Below are 22,462 nucleotides of genomic sequence, written 5' to 3' on the forward strand. Positions count from 1 at the left end.
GATGCTGCTCACAGATGCACATGCAGGCACAACCTGAGTGTCAACACACTCCATGGGAAAGCAGAGCCCCAAATGTTCGGCGTTTCCTTTTTCTTGCTACCTCACAACAGTCACAGCATTGGACACAGCAGTCCCTGCCCTGCTCGCCGCCGTGGCATCAGCCAGCGGTTCCCAGGCAGCACAGTGAGCTCCTGTGGAACCAGCAGTACTGATGCACCGAAGGAAAAACACAACGGCCTGTCTGCAATGGCTTGGTGCCACTCTGCATCTATCCCCTTCAGAAGGGGACAGATAATGACACCAGTAAGAGCTGTAAAGTCAACACACAAGAAACATGTGGCATTCACAACAGGCCCACTCAGCAAAGCAGATAAACCCTGCCTTTAGGTTACAAGATAGACTGGGTATTGGATGTTTCATCTTCTCCCTTTTTTCTCCCTACTTAGTGTTGAATTCAACTCTTACAGCAGACCAGAAGGCTATTATGGGTGCCCTAGGCCTGCGAAAACCTTCCAACACAACTTGCATCTTAAGATACCCGCTAATTCAAACACAAGACAACACTGTAAGAAAGCAGGTTCTATTAGTTCACAGCTCACAGCTGTGAGCTCATTAGCTCACAGTAGCAAAGCACACTTTGGTAACAGTGGAAAAAATGAAAAAAAAAACAGTCTTCAAACATCAGATTTTGGGATATTTTTAATTGTTATAGAAAGTTATAAAGAAAAACAAAGTGTTGCTCATTTAGTATTACAGTACTACTCAAGGCTTAAGCATGGCTTTTACTAAAAGTGCATTTTAGAAAGAGGCACAAACATCATCTCTTTAGACAGAAGGTGAGGTATCTGCAGGCAAAGACAATTATCCAAGATGACCTAGCAGGCCAGGGGCAGAAATAAGAATGAAACATAGGTCTCTTGGTAGTTCAAGCCTATGCGCTGCAAGATATTTTTTTCACTGTTAATAAACGTGCACCTTGATGAACGGTGCTGTTACTTCAACATATCACAAAAAACAATGTTTAAAATATTCCTTTTAAAACACTATTACGTGATTGAAACATTAAAAACATTTTGATATCTAACAACATAATCTGAGAGTTTTTCTCAGGGCATACTGAATTTGGTTGAAAATTGTTAAATTCTGACAGCATACTGACAGCATAAGAAATGCAATGTTGCTAGAATAATCACATTAACATGAGAGGTTACATGGTGCATTAATTAAAATTTCCCAGGCCATTCTTCTGTCTTTTCAGCACTCCATTGCCCTTTGAGCACACGTGGCAGAAAGCACGCTGCCCTTGCACAGGGAGAACGCTTGCGTATCACCCAGGGCATGTCTCTGCAGCACAACACAGTGCAACTCAGAGCTACAATAACGAGGCAAGCAAAAAAAATATTGAGGTGGCCTTTTAATACAGCGAGTTAATCCCCTTAAAGTGACAATATTGCTTCCATTTCCAAGCCAGCACAGGACTTTCTTCATGGCACTTACACAGGCCCATCAGCAAACTGACATTTTTTTTTTTTTTTAATGGGTCATCTGAGTGATTAGAAAGAAAATCCACCTCAGACATCCTTCATTACAAAGGTAACAACCATGATTCAAAGCAATCCTGAGCAAGAGTAGAAGAAATGAAGTATCCCCAACTAGTAAGTATATTTTGGAGAAGGAATTTGTATAACCACATACAAACGTGTTGTATTAATCAGACTGAGTTACTTTTTTCTATAAAAAAAATCGTATTTTATCCATACTTGTATCAAAGCAAGAATTATCATTTTAAACAGCACTGTGGTTTTATTTGACAGGCCAATGTTCTACTAGTAAGCCTTTCCCCTTACAGCTTGGAGTTGAGCTGTACCAGCATCTTTTCCAGCCTCATTGCTAATGCCATGTTACCACTGATCCTTAATTTTCCTGACATGAAGGCCATGGTTGGCTTTAGTTTACCTAAAAAAAGGAAACAAATTCATCAGGAAGCACTCACACAGGGAACAGTTGTATCATTACAATAAAATCTACCCATTCTTTAAACATTCCTCTTTGATAGAGATTTGATATTTTTATCTACATACTAAACATATTAAGTCATACTCTTTGGGTAAATTTCAATTCCCCCACTCCCAGTATTTCCACATATCTCTGATATAAAAATGCACTGAAAGGCTTTGCTGAAAACGATGAGGCAGGATAACTGAAGTAGAATTTGCTTTTCTACACCACTTTAAGAGGTGTTTTAGAGTACTTCATTAATGTTAAACTTGCAGCTTCCTTTATCATGATTAATCTACATCTTCTGACTTTTTTTTTTTTAAGTTTTGCTAGAGGAGCTATTCAAATGTTTTGAACAATGATAAACCTGATAATCAGAATTATGAAATAGTCACCTCACATTGCAGAAAGGATGACATTCTGCCCTTTTCACCATTAAAGTATTTCCCAGAAGTGAAACAAATTCACCAAGAGTACAGAATTGCATCAGCTTTTGTATGCTATTACTTAACTGAAGATTGGATTACAAATGATCTCAACTGAGCCAAGATCATATGACTTAGGTCTTAGGGAGAAGGAGTAAAGAAAAACTAGCTTATTTTGCTACAAAGTTCCATAACAATCACATCTTATTATTTTTATTAGCAGGAATTAAATGTGGGGGAGTGAAAGGAGATTATTTGTTATTTCAACAACAACAAAAATTTAAGGCATGAATGCAAAAATGAAACACCTCACTGTTTGCTGTATCAGTGCATCTGAATAACGCAAATGCTTTGAGCACTCTCTGGAAGCAGTATGCATATTCAGAATAAGCAGGGCAAATATTAAGAGATGGGTGGGAAAAAGCTCAACAGCCTGACCAAACACTTTCTGATGCTGCACCCACTACAAAAATAATTAGAGCAGTAACAAGTTATATCCTCTCTTTATTCTCAGACTGTAAGAGCTAAGAAAGATTAAAGGTTTCATTTGAGCCACAAAAAGCCCAAATCTCATGCCATGATAGAACCACAGAATGAAGGGAGGCAGTCTATTAATCATTCAGGGGAATGACTTCTAGGCACAAGTAACTGCATCCTCCTTGTTGGAGGCATTTGCCACTCACCTGTGAACATCTTCACGAAGTCGGTACTTGACATGCTCATCACCACGTCGGCCTTCACCGGGGGCTTGCCCGAGCCAGCGCTCCCGCCTTTGGTTTTCAGGTCAATGTACCACGTGCCTCCATCATCACCTGAACAGAACAGTGAGAACTTACAACCATGCACAAGAGACAGCTATTTTGTTTTTCCATTTGGCATAATTAATGTGCTATTCACCCTGAAGGTGCTTTGCGAGAAATTAGCACTTTCCCCACACTTTCTACATAGCAAAGCCAGTCTTTTGCAGATGCCCTGTATCCACCCCACGTATCAGGGGATGCATGCAGAAGAACACAAAGGCAGGAGCAGCAATTCCTACATTCTCTGAAGTTGGTCCTGGAAAGCAGCCCTACACGGAGTGTGACAAAAGCTGTTTTATTTCTCAATTAGCTTTAAAGATGAATGTTTCTATATGAAAATGCCAAATGTATTTTGCTATAAATGTGAGCATGTGAAGATTTAACAAATAAAAGTCTTACCAGATAATTCAAACATGAAGACGCCCTGAATAGCCTTCACAAACTCTTCAGTTATTGCTCCCTGAATAACTTTAAATGTTTCTCCAACAGGACCCAGTGGCTTGGCCGAAGCCGATTCTAAATTAACCTTAGCTCCATCTGGTCCTTCATGCTTAGGTCGACTTGCTTTCTTTTCCTCTTTGAATATTGGGGAAGCACCTACAAGAAATAAATTCTTTTCTCTGTAAAATGCAAAACATGTTTTTTTCTTAAACAGAAATTTCTGGTCAGAAAGCATATTTGCAGTTGTTCTGATAATACATAATGTTCTAATGCTTAAGATAAGGGAGGTGATCTATTCAAATATAGCCTCCTTCTACCTTCCTGTTATATATAATTTGGGACTCCTGTAAAATCTATCCAGAATCCTTATTTGCCTCCTAACATTCAAACTACAGCTTTCGAAACACCAAAGCTAATGATTTTCTAAAGATTTTTCTATTTCACCTATAAGGTATTTACATCTGTAAAAAGTTTCATCTAGAAAACAATGGATGCTCTGCCTTTTTTTTTTCCTTAAATCATACACATCAGATGACATTCTGCAGAATGTGTTTTTTGCTACTTAGCTCTTTCTTTTTTTTTTTTTCCCAGCAACTGAATAAGGATTTTTTTTTTAAACAGGACACTGAAACTTCCATCGTATAAAAATCAAAGTCCTGTGGAAGATAACATTTTTTCTACACATGAAGTGCAGGCACCCTGCAACACTTCCATAAATTAGGCACAACAAATGAGAAAGTGTTTTGTAAGCTAGTTTGGCTGCAGCTCAAGCACTTATGAGAAAATAAAAAAGGACTGAAATATAAATGACATTAAACATGATCAGATACAATAGCCAATGACCAACTTTTGTACATGTTGCTTTCCCTACCATGCTGTTCTAGTTTCATTGCCTTCAGATCAGGTTCGTCATCCAAGAAGAAGTCAGGCAACAGAGGATGACCTAAAGTAAAGTGGGAGGGGAAAAAAAAAGGGGTAAGTCCAAAGTCAAACAGTCAAACTGCACAAGCAAGAATCCATTTTGTATGAGCAAGAACCATTTTTGTACTAAAATAAACCCAAGTTTGTGTGAATAAATAAAACCATAGCCTGAAGGAAAGACAGGCTAGCAGTAAGGCAAAGCCATACATTTGGTTTTTTAGATTTTTGTTCATTTTAAATCAGAATCCTTAAGTTTGCAATGAAAAACACACAAAGAATAAAAGAAATCATCCTAGCAGATGGTAAATGGTAATATTTATACATAAATGTACTCTATATAGTGCATTTCCTCCCTCTTAATGCATTGTTTTTATTTAACAGACACTGAATGGTCAGAACCTCAGTAGACTGATTTGCCCTTTCCACAAACGCGTTTTCCGAATTTGAGGCAAAAGAGCTAAAGAACTAAAAGAACTTTGTTACAGAAGTAACTTAGGAACCTCTGCGAATAGCACCACCACTACCACAAAACCAAAACAAACCTCTGCCATCCAGAACAGCCTTCCTTACTGAACTGAACTTCCCGAGTTAAAGACTGTTTTACCTGGTGCAACTGCATAGACATCAAAATCCTTAACTCCTTCTTCTCTCAAGAGAGATTCATCAATAACGAAGTTTCCAGTGAAACTTTTTGGTTTTGTTAAAATGCAATATGCAGCATCTGCAAGAATGTCGGTTTTCCTGCACTGTTTTTCTATTCCGCTTCCTCCCAGCATATCCATAGCAGCTGTATAAATGGCTAGAAAGAAAAAGAAAACACCCATTGATGAACACGTATTCCCATCTCTCACCTGACAGGTAAACCAACGTTATTTTTCTTTCACAGAAAGGAAAGCATAGAAGACAAAGCTATGAAATACAACCTACAAATGCAACCAACAAATAATTCTTTTCAAATGCCAGTGACAAACAAAAGCTATTTACAGAACCAAAAAGAAGAATAACGTCTAAAGGCTCTTGACACATTCACATCCCACTCATCCTCTTATCAATGTACATGCATCTGCACTAGTCTTTTCCCCGCATGGATTTTTTCCAGGTTATTCAGGACATGAAAAATTAGCAGAACTATCTTTCTCAGAGTGAATGTATGATATCAGTAAGCAATGGGTGTTTTATTCTGTGACAGCCATGCTGAATGTCTCCTTGCTTAATAAATAAATCTTGAGAGACAGCAATGTCTCCTGTCAATTAAAGATGAGAAATTGAATAGAGAAAGATTGAATAACTTATTCAATATCCCACAGAAAAGCTATCTCCAGATCTCCTGCACTTTCGGTTCTGGTATTAACTAATTCTACTAACTACTGAACTGTTCCATTGTCTTCCTTACTCTTCCTCACAGAGAAACTAACTAAATATTTGAACTAGTCTTTAATTTGAACTTCCAAATCGAGGCATCTACTTCACTTTTATCCTCTTCCACACACACAAAAAAAAGGCTGTTTGGGTCCAATTTCTGGCACCTGCCATGTTACCGGCTTTTTATTGGTTTTGCTTCATGATCTATTCCCATCTGCTATTCAAGATCCAGCAGACTCTGTCCCTCCCCTCTCTTCAGAGGCAGATTCACAAACTCTTTCCTACAGCTGAGGCTGGCAGGTTCTGGAGGTGGACGGATAAACCATATTTTAAGAAAACTTTGTCTTCCATCTAGTGCTCATGCTCCATACATAGTGACAGCAGCCTTGATGCAGATATGATTACAACATCCCCTAACAAGCAAAGAATAGGCATTGCACAGAATTCATCTGTCTGATGCAACACTCACCTTCAAAATAAGAATAGGGAAAAAGACAGTCTTAAATGCTGCTAGGGAGAGCAACTCACTGTGTTCTGGAGAAGCATGAGAAAGTGGCCGATTTTGTCCACTCGTTTTCAAGGCTTAATTTACTCCTCTGTGATGAGGGTTAGATTTCATGCAGTTTTGATCAATCTAATTTTCTTTCTTATTTTAAAATCAGCAGAACTGCATGTGCTATAATGGATGGCTATCCGAGATAGATAGCAAATAGATATAGTACAAACCATACATGCAATTTCACTATGTATATCCTATCCTCTAAAAGGACAAAAAGACACTGGCCCCGTTTTGGTCTTCTGGGATATTACCTGTCCCACTTTTTTTTTTAAGATAACTCAGCAGTTAAGCGCTGATTCCAGTCACACACTGTTAGTAAGGTTCCTGAGGCACAGCTGACCCGAACACTTTCCAGGCTCTGTGCTCTAAGGATACCCTAACCCGTGCACTTTGCCTAGCCCACATTCCTGTCACTTCCCTGTCACCAGCCGATACTCCCCTGTTACACACACGCACAACGAGCGCCTACGCTCACAGACTGAAGGCAAACAGCTCTGTACAGCTCCTCTTTGCATTCTCACTTCCATCCTTCCACTTATTTTACAGAAAGAGTGTCCACTTTTCTTCCAACTAAAGCACATAGAGAGTCTTTCATGAATCCTATGACTAGTAGCTCCCAACATACCTCTACTGTTCATACACAACCACACTCCGTGATAGGGTCTCCCCCTCTTCCTTTCCCTAGGCTCCCTCTTACATTTTAAGGAAGTGGAGAGCTCCTGCTCCCTTGCTACCAGCATATTTTGGTGAATTCAACAAAGGTTAATTTTATCATAAATGGCAGATCTGAAGTCTGATTAACCAATATCAAGGAATTTGCATCCATGCCAACAAAGTGACAACCACCAGGTCAATCACATTTATAACAGATTTCAGTAGATTTTTTCATATTTTCAAAACGCACTTTGGGTATCACAAAAATCTGTAACTTTCATATCTCTGTGTGTGACACATGAAAGCAGTTAACTTTCTCATTTTTACACATAAACAGTTTTGAAACTTTGGTTTATTCTAGACAATGAACATTATCATGCTACACTTGAGGGCACACCAATAGTTGTCATGCCTCCATCACTGATTTATATAAACTTAAGAGAGTTTATGTATAATGTTCCTAACACTTAACCTGAATGAGCAAGAAAAGATTCAGCAACATAGATCTCCCTCTGCATGGGGAACTTCTGGCCGTGTAGAAAGCTTCATTTCTTTTTAAATTTGCAGCATCTCACAGAGAAAGAACTTTATGGGCAAAGAGGCATTACAGCATTGGCATTTGTAAATTGAATCTTCCTTCACTCCGGAAACTCACGTTCTGCAAGCTTTTAGGAGGAACAAATATTAGCCACATTCAAAAAGCTTCTGCAGGGTTATCTTCTTGCTTACCAGATACAAATATTTTAAAGCACACAGTGGTACTAACAAACAAACAAAAACACACACACACACACACACACACACAAAATTGAAAGATACTCTTTCTTTGTTCTTTTAGTTTTAAAATAAGAATACCAAGCTTTGCGGATATTTAATTCATGTAATCATAGACATCCTTCAATAGTTAGGGCCAAATCCGGGATGCTGGCACTGACACTGCCATTTGCTTCAGCATATGCAAACACTGTGAAGAAATAAGGCACACAGCTACAAAACACATGATTTCTGCCTATGAAGTCCATGGTCTGAAAAATTTCTCATTGTGAATGGTTTTGACAAATTCTCCCAGATTTTGTTTCCCCTTCGTCAAGGAAAACAAGAGGCTGAATTAGTGAGATGAGAAGGCAGGGGTGAAGGGGAGCTAAATTGCAAAGTACAGATCCAGTATGATAATCACAGAGAGAAGGTCTTGAATCTTTGCATGTGATGGTGCCTGGGCATGTACTCTAATTTCCTGTGACCAGCAGGCAATGCCAGAGGGTTCTGTGAAAAACTACTACACTAGTAGGCAAAAAAAACCACAGGATTTTTTTCCCCCCTCCACTCACAGAACTATGTCAGCTCCATCTAGACCTTTCCAACCTAACCAGCAAGGACTTCCAAGTATTACTCCAGAGACATGCTCAATACATATTAATCTAAGCACATTAGCATTTTAGTGATTCTACACAAAACTCAGGGCACATGAGAGGGGACAGAGGCAAGCCACAAGGCTTAAGCCAGCTGGAAGGGCTGTATGGGTTTTAGCCTAGCCAAAGACCAGTCCGAGTCCAAGCGTCATTTATCTACTGATACCTTTGAACAAAAGACCCCACCTATGTGGGATGAACAAAGACTATGCAAAAGAACTATTAAATACCGTGAATTAATTTCAATATAGCTCAAAGTATACTCAAAGCCAAATAAATCATGCCATAAAAGATAAAATCCAAAAATTAGTTATCAGTATCATAAAAAAAAAAAAATCACCTGTTTTAGGCCATAAAGCATTGACAGCAACTTCTCCTCTAAATTCTTCTGCCATTCCCAAGACACACATGGACATCCCATATTTAGAAATGGTGTAAGCTAAAATGAAAAGTATGAAGGAAAAAAAAAAGTATTTAGCATGATAAAAATTGGATGTTCAAGTTCATACTTACAGGGAACAGAAGAGTAAAGTTACTTATGCATGAGGAAAACTAAGTCTCTTAGGACAAAATGGCGTATTATTAGACTAAAAATACACATACATACACTATCAGACCTGAACAAGTCTGCTATACTTTTTTTCTCTAGGACTAAAATGAAAGCTATGATTTTTTTTAACAAACCAATGACTGGTTTAACTGCACATTTTTTTGCTGTGCAATTTATTCACAGCATTCTGACAGAGATATCAAACTTTTCCAAGACCCAAAACATACTAACTGCTTACAACCAGACTAATAATATATGAGAAAAAAAAAAAAGAAAAAAGAAAAAAAGAAGAAAAAAATAACAAAGTATTCCTACATCCCTTTTCCTCCTGCTATTTTTCAGAAAGGAAGCTTTTGAGAGAAAGAGAATTGAGAGAAAGAAAATTTTGAGAGAAAGAATTGAGCCTGGCTGTGGAAGTTTATGGCAACTGTCCAGTTCTGTTGGACCATTGGCTACCACTGAAGGGTGTTTACGGGTTTGAAAGGAACAATGTACATTTTAACCTCAAAACAGAATAGGGAACTCATTTCCTCATCAAAATTACTTTTAATTAAAAAAGACAACCTTTCAGTTTTATCTCCACTAAACCAAATGCAAAACTGAAACACTAAGAAAACCAGCATCTATTTGCTATTTCCATTCGGAACAGAAATCATCTTGAAGTTTTGAAATTCCCCAGAAACAGCAGAGATTCTTACCTACACAGCTTTCTTGAAAACTTAAAGATGTACTGGGCCATGAAACCTACAGTACTTTCTGCCAAAACAGTTCTTTTCATGCAAGGCACAGAGTATACTAAAGAACTGTTAGTGCCAGTACATCTTTATAGCTAAAAATACAAGACCTAGCATTCAGGAGTGTTGCTCCTGCCCATTGCATCTGTTTTTAATGGAGTTATTAAAAAAATAAATAAAAACATTAAACACAACCTACCACAATGATTTTTGAACCAGACGGGATTCAGATTAAGTGGCGGACTGAGATTCAGGATGTGGGCATTCCTACTCTTTCTTAAGTGAGGAAGGCATATTTTAGACCTGGAGGGTTGAAGTCAGAGTAAGTCAAAAATGTTTATTTTATGGAAAATGGTAAAAACTTTCTATCGGATCCACCATTATTTTCATTTATGCAAAGGTCCTTCACAAGGCTAAAACTCTGCCCTCATTCCAATTATTTAACTCATACAAAGAACAGCAACAATAAATAAAAATCTGGCCTATCTTATTCACTGGCACAGTTACTCGCACCTGAAAACTGAGTCACATCTTCCAATCAGTGCTACTGCAGCTATTAAAAGCATGTTTATTGCAGAGCATATGTATTGCTCAGCCGCTCTCCATCACCTTCGACAGGTCATGGAGGGCAGGGAAGGTGCCAGAGGACTGGAAGAAACCAGCATCACTCCAGTCTGGAAAGGGGGCGGGCAGGGGGGAGGAGCCAGGAAACTATAGGCTGTTCAGTACCACCTCCGTCCCTGGAGAGGTGATGGAGCAGCTCATCCTAGAGACCATCGCTAGGAAGGTCAAGGAAAACAAGATGATCAGGAGCAGTCAGCATGGATTCCCCAAGAGGAAGTCGTGTTTGACGAACTTGATAGCCTTCTATGATGGGGTGACTGGCTGGCTGGACCACAGGACGGCCGTGGATGTTGTCTACCTTGACTTCAGGAAAGCTTTTGACACAGTCTCCCATAACATCCTCATAGGAAAGCTCAAGAAGCATGGAGTGGATGAGCGGACAGTGAAGTGGATTGAGGCATGGCTGGACGGCAGAGCCCAGAGAGTGGTGATAAATGGGGCCAAGTCTGGTTGGAGGCCTGTGGCCAGTGGTGTCTCACAGGGGTCAGTACTGGGTCCAGTGCTGTTCAACTTGTTCATCAATGACTTGGACGAGGGCACCGAGGGCTCCCTCAGCAAGTTTGCAGATGACACCAAACTGGGAGGAGCGGCCGACACTCCCAGGGGCTGCGCTGCCCTTGGGACGGACCTGAACAGGATGGAGAGTTGGGCAGAGAGGAACCTCATGAGGTTCAACAAGGACAAATGCAGGGTCCCAGGCACCAGGACAGACTAGGGGAGCGATTTGGGAATCCTGGCTGACAGCGAGTTAACCATGAGGCAGCAGTGTGCCCTCGTGGCCAAGAAGGCCAATGGGATCCTGGCAGCATCAGGAGGAGCGTTGCCAGCAGGTTGAGGGAGGTGATCCTGCCCCTCTGCTCAGCTCTGGTGAGGCCGCACCTGGAGTATTGGGGGCAGTTCTGGGCTCCTCAGTATGAGAGACAAGCAGCTTTCAGAGAGCATCCAGCGTAGAGCAATAAAGATGATTAACGGACTGGAGCATCTATCATGTGAGGAAAGACTACGCGAGCTGGGCCTAATAAGTCTGGAGAAGATTGACAGGAGATCTATCAGCATGTTCAAGTACCTGAGGGGAGAAAATAGGGAGGATGGGGCCAGGCTGCTCTGCATGGTGGCCAGTAACAGGATGAGGGGTAATGGGTGTCAGTTGAAACATAGGCAGTTCCATCTCCATATGAGGAAGAGCTTCTTTCCTGTGAGGGTGACAGAGCCCTGGAACAGGCTGCCCAGAGAGGCTGTGGAGTCTCCTTCTCTGGAGATCGTCCAAATCCGCCCAGATGCCACCCTGTGCCACGTGCTCTGGGTGTCCCTGGTGGAGCAGGGGGGTTGGACCAGATGATCTCTAGAGGTCCCTTCCAACCTTAAGCATTCTGTGATTCTGTGATATTTTCAAAATGCTCAGAAGCCATAATATCCTTATAATAGTTCTGGTAAGTACAACAAAACAATAGTCAAGTTATCAGCACAGTGTGTCTTTTAGTCATAAATATAACATCTCTTCTGATCGCACATTTCTTCTTCAAAATCATGTTACAGATGTTACAAGTGTGTAACGAAAGTCAATCCAAGCAAAACTGAAAATCTATTACTTGCTGACTGGAAGAGGCACCTATTTTTACTTAGAATTTACCTTGTTAAAGAGGAACATGTTCCTGTAAATCATGGCTTTCACTTTTGTAAGAGACTGCCACTCTACACCTAAGATGCATGTTTACATTGGATCTATACTAGAAATTAATCAAATTTTTAAATCAAAGTGGACAAAATCAAGGGAACAGAAGAGCCAACCTACTATTTATTCATTTCAGCAGGAGACATGGCAAGTCTGAGCCACAAAAGTGATACCTATGGTCATTACCTGTGACACCTGTCATTAAATTAAACACTTTCACCAATTCTTTAAATGCACTTTTTTCAAAAACAGGGTGAAGTTCACTAACATATGTTTCACACTGGCTTAACACACATGAGCTGAGAATATGCTAATGGGTATATTCTGCAAGAGAAGAAGTCTGCCATACCTCTTCCACACTGACAAAAAACTCACCAGTTTTTCTAGGTAGTATAATATTTTCAACATTAAAGTGACAACCAATCTCTAGGAATTACTGACAGAATCTACATACAGAGCAAGATGAAGGAAAGGATGAAATGTTTGGCTAAGTCTTCCCAATTTATGATTATAAAAGTAATGACAAAGGCTATCTGTAATCTTCCTCAAGAGGCATTAATATTTCATGTATTTTTCCATTTGCAGCAACATGCTTTTTTTCTCTTCTTTAAGGCAGAGGAGTACCCAAACAAAAGACAACTTTAAGAGTCCTCCTCTTGGAATAACTAAATGTCACCCTCAAGAAAGTGACTACCATTACTGAAGGAAAAAAAAAAAAACCTACAAATCAATAAAAAGGAGCTTTCCAATAACCATGGAACCTACTCAGAGTTCTAGCAAGAGTTTTCCCTTGAATATCAAGTTGAGAAGACAGTCCTTCCTTGTGAGCACAGAACCACTTATAGACTTTCAGAAGTAAACAATACAGAGTGGACATAAAAAGTCAAACTCTGCAAGCATATCTCTTAACAGTGAGGGTGACAGAGCACTGGAACAGGCTGCCCAGAGAGGTTGTGGAGTCTCCTTCTCTGGAGATCTTCCAAACCCGCTTGGACGCCACCCTGTGCCACGTGCTCTAAGTGACCCGGCATGTGCAGGGGGAGTTGGACTAGATGATCTCTAGAGGTCCCTTCCAACCTGAAGGATTGTATGATTCTATGATATTTCTCTCACTCACTCTCTTTCTGTGAGTGTCTGTGCACTCTCAGAAGAGTACTATGCAATGTATTCCTTAACTGCTTCAATGACAAATCATTTCACTGATTTTAAAAACAGAATTACTTTGAAGAATATGTTCAAAAAATGTTTCTGTTATTTATGTTACTTGATGTCTCTCAAAACCAAAAAGATACTTAAGGAAGCCTACAAAGAAGAAATTGTTGCAGCTAAGGTTCACAAATAGTTAAGCATTTTTTTTGCTTGGAATGAAATAAAAGACAAAATTCAGCAAAGCCACGCTGGAATTCCATTTAACAGAAATACACTAGCCTGTTTGCTACCTGCAGAGGGGGCTTACGAGTCATTAGCGACAACAGTAATAAGACCCAAACTTACTTCTACTAAAGGTACATTATTTGGAAGAACAGCAATGTCACTGGCAACTCTCCGTGAAAAAAAAAATTCTTCTGCACTAATTACTTGTTCTAACCAACAGGTGCCAATTAATTCTTGCAAATGTTAATTTCAAACAATCAATCACTAACTGAGCAATTTTTTGTGACTCTGTACAATACTTTAACACTAGGTAGTGAGATAGCATAAAGCAAGGTAAAAAACTCTACTTTCTGTAACTAGTACTGTTGTCCTATCTCAGCACTTACGTCAGGAAGGTTCCTCGTACATTGACATCCATCATAAGATTGGCCTTCTTTGTTTCTGTTTCCAAAGTGCCAGACAAAGAAATGGCGCTTGCATTGTTCACCAGAATATCAATGCCTGTTTAAAAAAAAAAAAGTCTCGCACCGTAATTTTAAGATACAAAGCATAATTAAGTTTATTATTGTTATTCCAAAATTTGAAAAATTTGCCTGCTAACAAGTACCTTCTCCCCACACTTAAACATACCTCCAAAAGTCTTCACAGCCGTCTCCACAGCCTTAATAATTTGATCTTCTTCTCTCACATTAACAACACATGGCATTGCCTTTCCTCCAGCTTCTTCAACTGCACAGTTAGAACACAAGGCTCTTAAAAATTAGCTCTCAAACTGAACAAAAAAGCAGGAGACTACTAAGAATCTCTCATCCAATTATATGTTTCAAGAAGATAGCAAAAATCACACTCTCAAACTATGGACCTTGTTTATTAAAGACTCAGCTTGCTTCCTTTTTACATGTTTCTTAAAGCACAGAAAACCATATTCTAACACCAAGAATGGGCATGGTACACATATACATCTTCATTAACATAATGTTCTCGCAGTTATGCATGCATACTTTCCTTAAGGTAATATTTTGATACACCACAGCATTCTTGGGCTGCAAAAGCAGCATTCGGCTTACTTTATTAAAGGTAAATTGGTGCTCAGAGACTCTAAACAAGTTTCCACAAAACTAGGAAAATTATGCTAGGACACAGACCTGACCCAGCATGTGAAGTCCAACCTTATTTACTGCAACTTACTCTCTTTTGCAGCAGAGTAGATGGTTCCCTGCAGGGTGCGATGGGGTTCAGCGGTCTTGGCAGCTATGACAATGTTGGCACCGTCCTTGGCAGCCTTCAGGGCAATGGCTTTGCCAATGCCCCGGCTCGCACCCGTGATGAAGAGTGTGCATCCTGCCAACTTCCTACAAGTGTGGGCGAGTAAAGAAAAGGGAGAACAAAATAAACCCCCATAAAACATTGATTGTCAGTGCTCTTTACGGACAAAAATAGCGGGTGCAATCTTCTAACCAGTTCATCATCTTCATCATTTTACAAAGAAAATGGCTCAAAAATACAAAATTAAGGGATCAATATAGAGTGCAGAACAGTCTTACATCATCACAAAGGGGCCTCCTAAGTTTGCAAGCTCTATAGATCAGGATGATTATAAAAGCTGTCCAACAACATTTCGCCCCTTTTCAGGAAAAAAAGTGCAACACATGGTTTACAGATGACTTGTCAAATTCTAAAACAATGAAAAAGGACAATGGTTTGTGAAAATAAAGTGCCAAGTCCAATACATCTACATAACACTCTATAATTTACATGTTTCAGCATCCTGAACATGAAAAAACAATGCCTTAATGTGATACAAAGTTCAAGTCAAAGCCAGTGCACTATGCCAAACACAATGGTCAAAAACATATTAGCTTGATTTTCAGAAATAACAACTATTTTAAAATATATATATATGTATATTTTTATGATATGCTTGGTATTTTCCCAGTAACTAATGAACAAACAAAAAGTCTAGTTTAAAGCATATAGGACAGTAAAACCTCTTATATGAACAAATACCTCACAACCGAGATGTGCATTTCAGTGTTCTGCATAGAATTTATGTTACTTTCCATAGTTTAATTTTAAAAAGTGCAAGGTTTCAAACCTTACTAAAGTATAACACTACAGTTTTTCAGCTTTCACTCACATCACAAACACTCTATTTAGGACTTCAGACTTGCTTTATTATTCCTTTACAAGTACAGACTTTACTTACTCTTCTTTTTCCGGGTTTTTCAGCAAACTGAGAGCATCTTTCTCCCTAACAGGGCCAAGGAATATAAGCATTTGCTTGCAAAAGACAGTACAAAGATGCAAGGGTGTCTGCCCCAGCACAGGTATTCTCAGGCATCAGAGGAGTCCTGGGAAGTTAAAGAAGCCCTGCAAGTGCCGATGCAAACAGCACTCTCCTGTAGAGCTGGATCTTACACAGACAGGAAGAAGGAAAAAAAAATCTGAAAACACTGTGAATCACCAAAAAACTACTGCCAGACTGAACATGCTGATCAACGTGGTCAGAACTTCAAATTAGAAATGATAGGGGAAGACGTTACACCAGTCAGGTGAGGAAGCAGTAAATCAGCACAGAAAGGAATGTTAACACAGAGCAGAAGGGGGCCAAGTTCAAATATTGAACAAACACACATGGCTCAGGAGACAAGCAGGACTTACTACAGGTCTGTTTGCAGCAAAAGAATTACAACATAATTGGCATGACATAGCAAGGCAGCTCACACGCCAATGGAGGCGTGTTGGATGGATGGATGGATACTCTTCAGAATGCTCCTCATAAGATGTAGAAAGCGAAGATGTGGCAGTTCTCCTCACTACCTGAGAGCACAGTTCAGACACATGTAAATGCTGAATGAGAAGGATGAGACTCCAGGTGAGAGCCTGTGGTTCAGGATCACACAAGGGGCCAGAAAGAGGGATCAGGGTGAGGCATGGGAAGGCATGGTGAGACTGTCTTTTAAACAACTAGAAGATGATCTTCAGAGATCATCAGAGATGCTGATTCTCATGAGGGACTTCAGTCTCTTTGACACTTACTAGAAGAATGCTGCAGCAGGATGCAAACAGTCTAGAAGATTTCAGGACTGTGCTGGGAAGAACTTTCGCACAAAGGTACTAAATGGGCCAAGTTCATGTGACACACAGCTGGATGCTACTCACCAGGAAAATTTGGCTGGGGAAGAAGTAATTTGTGTCAGTCTTAGTTTGTAATAACCATGAAAGGGCTCAAGATCCTGTGGGGACTCAAGAAGGACAGCAGTAGAGCACAGACCCTGGACATGAGGCAGGCAGGCTCCACCTTCTCAGGAAACTGGAAAATTAGATCCTAACGTATTTATCTCTGAAGGGCAAAAGATTCCTGGAAGGCCGGCTGGGCTACAAGTCCCCCACTCCAATCACTAGAACAGCCAACGGGAAGACAAGTAGATGCATCAGGAGACCGGCACGACTAAGCTTCTGCTTATATGAAGCGCTCATGCCGAAAAATAACACATATGGGGCAAAAGCAAGGGCAGGCTAACAAGGAGATCTTGGAAACATTGCCTACATTTTTGGGGGTATTATCAGAAAAGCCAAAGTTCAGCTGCAGCTTGCAAGGACAAAGGTAACGTGAGCTCCTAACGCTATACTGATAGTAAAAGACTTCACTAGGAAAAATCAGGGCTGTTGCTGAATGGCACGAACAATTTAGTGATAGTGGACACAGGTAGGGTTGAGGTGCTCAATGTCTTCTTTGCCTCAGTCTCCAGCAACAAGTCTCCCGGGCCTCTGTGCTTAAGAACAGGGGTCATGGGGAAGGAGAACAACTAGCAGCAGACGACAAGCAAGTCAGGAGTAGCTTGAAAGGACTAGATTTGTATACACCCACCGAACCAGACAGGCTCTAACAAGTGTGCTAAGAGCTGGCTTGTGTTCCTGCAGGCTTTGGAAAGTCAGGGAAATCTCTGACAACTAGAGGAAAACAAATGTTGAGCTCATCTTCAAAAAAGCCCCAAAACACAACTCAGGGAACAGCTGCCTTGACAGCCTCACTTTGGCCCCTGGAAAAATCACGGATCAGGTCCCAATGGAGCTGATTTAACAAGGTGACTAGAAACCGTCAGCATGCATATATCATATATAAATCATACTTGACCCACCTGACTGTATTCTGAGACAAAATGAAAGGTTTTGTGGTCAAGGGGTAGAAGTAATTTATTTTTACAAGGCTTTCAACACCATTTCTCACAATATTTTTGTATCCAAACTAGGATACTATGATCTGGATTGATCGATGGTTAAAAAAAAAACAGCGAGATTGTTGAACTCAGAGCATGATGGCTACTGAGTCATATTCTGCCTGGCGGCTAGTAACAGCGGGTTATGTTGTCCTGCTCAACATCTTATCAGTCACCTAGACAAGGTAAAAGGCACCGTCAGAGTGAAATGATCAATACGTTTGACGACGTATTGACGAGGGCCCTCAGCAGGCTAGAGGAATGTTGACAAGAACCCCCTGAAAATCAAGGACAAATATACAGCCCTGCACCTAGAAAGCCTGTGCAATGTTAGGGATTGAGGAGTGAGCAACCAGGAAGCCAAAGAATCCTGGGGAGCCTGGCAGGCACCACGCTGAGCATGAGCCAGCACTGAGCTCTGGCAGCAGAGCCAACAAGCTGCAGCACCATGGGCTGTGGAACAGCTTGGCCAGGAGGTCAAGTGAAGGGATTATCCCCCTCCACTCTGCATCTGCTGAACTCTCACCTGGATATTACCTGCAACTCTGGGCTCAACAATAAAGGTCGAAAATGACAAACAAGAGCAAGTTCAGCAGTTGGAGATGGACAGTGGCTGGAACACTTGTCATGTAAGGAAAAGTGGAGAGACCTGGAGAAAACACAGCTTTGGAAGGATCCAACATAACCTCCCCACAGCTCAGAGGAGGTGGCTGAAGAAACCGAGCCAGGTTCTGTGAAACAGTGCGTGGTAAAAGGATGACTGACAGTTGACTCCTTCAGAATGAAGGATGACAGGTTCCAACTGGCGAGGCTTAGACAGCCTGCACTCCAAGGGCAATCAAACAGTGGAACAGGCATCCAGAGAGGTTGTGCCACCTCTACCTTTGGGGGATTTCAAGTCCTGACTGGAAAAAGCCATGAGCAACTTTGACCAACGTTACAGCTGACTCTGCTTTGAGAGTAAGTTTGGACCACAGACCTTGCAAGACACCAGGAATATTTTGGGTGGCCATGGCCCTTGCTTGCAGCCCTTCTGTTCAATTCCTCTCCACACTAGCCTTCCCTCTGAATGCACCTGCCTCTTCTCCCCATGCTCACAGATCACCACTGGCAACATTCGCTCACTGGAAGTCCTTTCCTCAAATTATCACTCCATTATCCCCAGTTCTGCTCCACTAGCCCCTAAAAGTAGCATTCACCAAAATAAGTGAAGATGTACCATCAGGAGAAGTTCTCTTTCACTGCATTCTCTCTGAGATGTAGAGCTGACTTGATGCTCCCTCTCACGTTCCTGCTTATTTTTAAAGAATACTTGCATCCCACTCAGTTTTATTTCTAACCACCTCTCACTGAAGTCCTGTTTATCCTATTTATCCTCTTCAACTTGGCATGACAGAATCTGCAAAGCCAGGTGCACCAATCTTTTCCAATGTTTATCGAGTCACCAAAGGAACAAGGCCTTGCACGAAATTTAATGAATTTAGATTTAGGATTTGCTTCCTAATGCACTTGGCAGTCCACCAGTTGAGAGGACTTCAAAGCAGGTTTGAGCCAAAACGCCCACGTGAGCCGCACTGTGAAGGCCGCATCTTGCGTGCTGAATTCCGGCAACAAGGCATAAAGCGTCAAACTCACCCCTACGCTCCGCAGGGATCTGAAAGAAACTAGAGACGAGGCCCCTTCCCACAGGGCAAACCTGCTTCTGCAGAAACCTGCCGACTCTCCTCACAGCCTGCCGGGAAGCAGGAATTCACCCAACGCCCTTGTTCGCAGGTTACCGGGATAACCAACGCCAGCTTGCACTCCTGGCTGCTAAAACTGAGTTACCTCCACATCACTTAAGTTGCCCCTAAATTGGGCTTGTTTTGAATACAGCCCGGCGCCGCGCGCTCTACACGGTACATCCCGATTCCCGCTCCTCGGTGCGGCGAGCGCAGGCACCGCCGGGCCGCGCTGCCCGCCCCGCCTGCGCACTCGCGCCCTCGCCCGCCTCCAGCCCCGCCCGGCGCGGTGCCGGTGCCGGTATCGGTGCCGGTATCGGTGCCGGTATCGGTGCGGCCCCTTACCCCGTGTTGGGCAGCATGGCGACGCGGGCGACGGCGCCTCAGCTCCGGGCGGCGCGAGCCCCGCGGCGCGCGCGTCACAGGGCAGCCGGCCCCGCCCCGTCCCGCGCTCCCGCCGCGCTCATTGGCCGCGCTGGCGCAGAGGCCCCGCCCCTCCCCTCCTCCCGCCGCGCTCATTGGCCGCGTCCGCGCGAGGGCCGCGACGGGGCCTCGGCAGAGGGGGAGGCGGAACTGGGGCAAAGGGCGCGGGACGCGCTGGGCGCGCGGGCCGGGCCGGGCCGGGCCGGGCCGGGCCAGAACAGAACAGAACAGAACAGAGCGGGCCGGGCCGGGCCGGGCCAGAGCGGGCCGGGCCGGGCCGCGTGTGGGCAGCCCCAGCTTCCTCTGGCGAGCAGCCCCTCGTCGCCCCGAGCTGGGATCGGCTGGGGTCTCAAAATCAGTCACACAGTCATTAAGCTTGGAAGGGACCTCTGGAGATCACCTAGTCCAACCCCCCTGCTCCAGGACGGACACCCAGAGCACGGGGCACAGGGTGGCATCTGGGCGGATTTGGGAGATTTGCAGAGAAGGAGACTCCACAACCTCTCTGGGCAGCCTGTTCCAGGGCTCTGTCACCCTCACAGTCAGGAAGTTCTTCCTCACATAGAGATGGAACTGCCTGTGTTTCAGTTTGTCCCCATTACCTGTTGTCCTGTCACTGGCCACCACCAAGAAGAGTTTGGCCTCATCCCCCCTACATTCTCCCCTCTGGTAGTTGAACATCTTGTTCAGATTTCTCAGCCTTCTCCAGACTAAACAGGTCCAGCTCACATAGTCTTTCTCATAAGATAGATGCTCCTGTCCCTTAATCATAGGGCATCCTGGCTGGTACCAGGAACAGTGCAGCCAGCAGGACCAGGGAAGTGACTGTCCCCCCATACGCGGCCCTGGTGAGGCCGGACCTTGAACACTGTGCTCAGTTTTGGGCCCCTCACTACAAGAAAGACACTGAGTTGCTGGAGCGTGTCCAAAGAAGGGCACTGAAGCTGGGGAGGGAGCTGGAGCAGAGACCTCATGAGGAGCAGCTGAGGGAGCCGGGGTTATTTAGTCTGGAGGAGGCTCAGGAGAGACATTATCGCTCTCTACAACCTGAAAGGAGGTTGCAGTGAGGGGGGTCCATCTCCACAATAACAACCCATAGGACAAGAGGAAACGGCCTTGAGTTCTACCAGGGGAGGTTCAGGTCAAACATCAGGAAGAATTTCTACACACTGGTGAAGCACTGGAACAGGCTGCCCAGGGCAATGGTGGAGTCCCGTTGACTGGCAGTGTCCAGGAAATGTGCAGATGAAGTGCTTAGTGACATGGTTTAGCAGGCATGGTGGTAAAGGGCTTACAGTTGGACTCAATTGTGCGGAAAATCTCACTGTCAAGAACTGAATGTCCGCCATCTCTTCTCACCTGAGCTCACCAACTCCTTTGTCCCCCTTGCTGAAGAATGTGGGGGAATTGCCTTATTTCCCTCCTTTGTAAAGGCCCCCATCTCCTTGCAGATGGCTGTTTTTGTCCCACTCGCTCATGCCTCCACTCAGTCTCCCCTCCCTTTGTCCTGCTCTTCAGCCAAACTGTGGAGAAACCCCCTTATTGATGAATACAGAAACTTGAGCATTCCGCTCACAATGATCTTCAGGATCTTTCCCAACCATAATGGTTCCGTGATTCCACGATTCTATCTTTGTCTCTCTGCGCTGGACTCTCCCTGGAAGTTGCACATCCCTCTTGTGCACAGAAACCCACACCTGCACACAGAACATTAGGCCACGCGCCCCTTAAACTTGTTAAATGTTTCTGTTTTATTTTTCCTTTGGCCTGCAATACTTCATCGGGGAACCTGTGCGGCAGGGCTCCTCTCCAGCGAAGGAGAGCCAGGGAAATGTAGGGCAAAGGCTGAGCCCTGCTCCGCTCAGGGGGAGCCGCGGAGATGCAGGGCAGAGGCCGAGCAGAGCGGCGTGCGCGCGCGGCGGACGGGAGCGTGTGCCGCTCCACGTGGCGCCTCGGGGTGAAGGTCGGCGCGCGCTGCGGCAGGGCCCGGGCGCGGGGGCAGCGCTGCCGGCTCCGCGCGCTGCTGCTGCCGGCTCCGTGCGCTGCCGCTGCCGGCCCCATGCCAGGAGCAGCGCGCGGTCGCGCGGCGTCGGGGACTCACCTGTCTTGCCAGCCCTCCGCGCTGAGAGCTGCCTCATCCCGCAAACAGTCCCAACGGACTTCTTGCCCTTCCAAACTCCACGCCAGCAACACCAGCGTGGTTATTTATATGGTGTGTCTATTAAATTCCCACATCTGCTTTAATTTTATCAATTCCGTTCCTTTTTTTAACAGGAAAAAAAATGCGTCACTGCCTTTTAGACTGTTGCTACTGCATCTTGGAGGGGTAGTGGGTCACTGCTACTTTCCACACTTTCACAGAAATCCTCCTTGCCGTGGAAGCTGCTGCCTCTGAAGTGCGCATGCTTTCAGGACGGGAAGGAGGATTTCCACACGTTCATTTATTTCCATATAACGGAAAATGTTTTCTCGTGGAGTACGCCTGCATAAGCATGTTTAATTGTAAATACTCCACTTTGGTCAAGAATGTTTGATTTTTATTTTATTTTTAACTGTATGCAAAATGAATCAAATA

At 43.2% G+C, this 22,462-nt stretch overlaps 1 protein-coding gene across 1 annotated transcript; it reads right to left on the reverse strand.

Annotated features, from left to right (window-relative positions):
* Positions 1–1,760: 1,760 nt before the first annotated feature.
* HSDL2 (hydroxysteroid dehydrogenase like 2) lies at positions 1,761–19,887 on the reverse strand. The gene is made up of 11 exons (XM_088534740.1): positions 19,810–19,887; positions 14,712–14,875; positions 14,154–14,252; positions 13,910–14,024; positions 10,053–10,156; positions 8,910–9,008; positions 5,190–5,384; positions 4,536–4,607; positions 3,623–3,820; positions 3,107–3,235; positions 1,761–1,956 (listed from the first exon to the last, which is right to left on the reverse strand). The coding sequence occupies exons 1-11, from the start codon at positions 19,824–19,826 to the stop codon at positions 1,844–1,846; spliced, it is 1,305 nt and encodes a 434-aa protein (XP_088390866.1). The 5' UTR covers positions 19,827–19,887; the 3' UTR covers positions 1,761–1,843.
* Between the last annotated feature and the right edge of the window lie 2,575 nt (positions 19,888–22,462).

Source organism: Tinamus guttatus, unplaced genomic scaffold, assembly GCF_059628265.1.
Source record: "Tinamus guttatus ecotype Peru unplaced genomic scaffold, ASM5962826v1 Tinamus_guttatus_pri_ptg000596l, whole genome shotgun sequence".
Lineage (NCBI taxonomy): Eukaryota > Metazoa > Chordata > Aves > Tinamiformes > Tinamidae > Tinamus > Tinamus guttatus.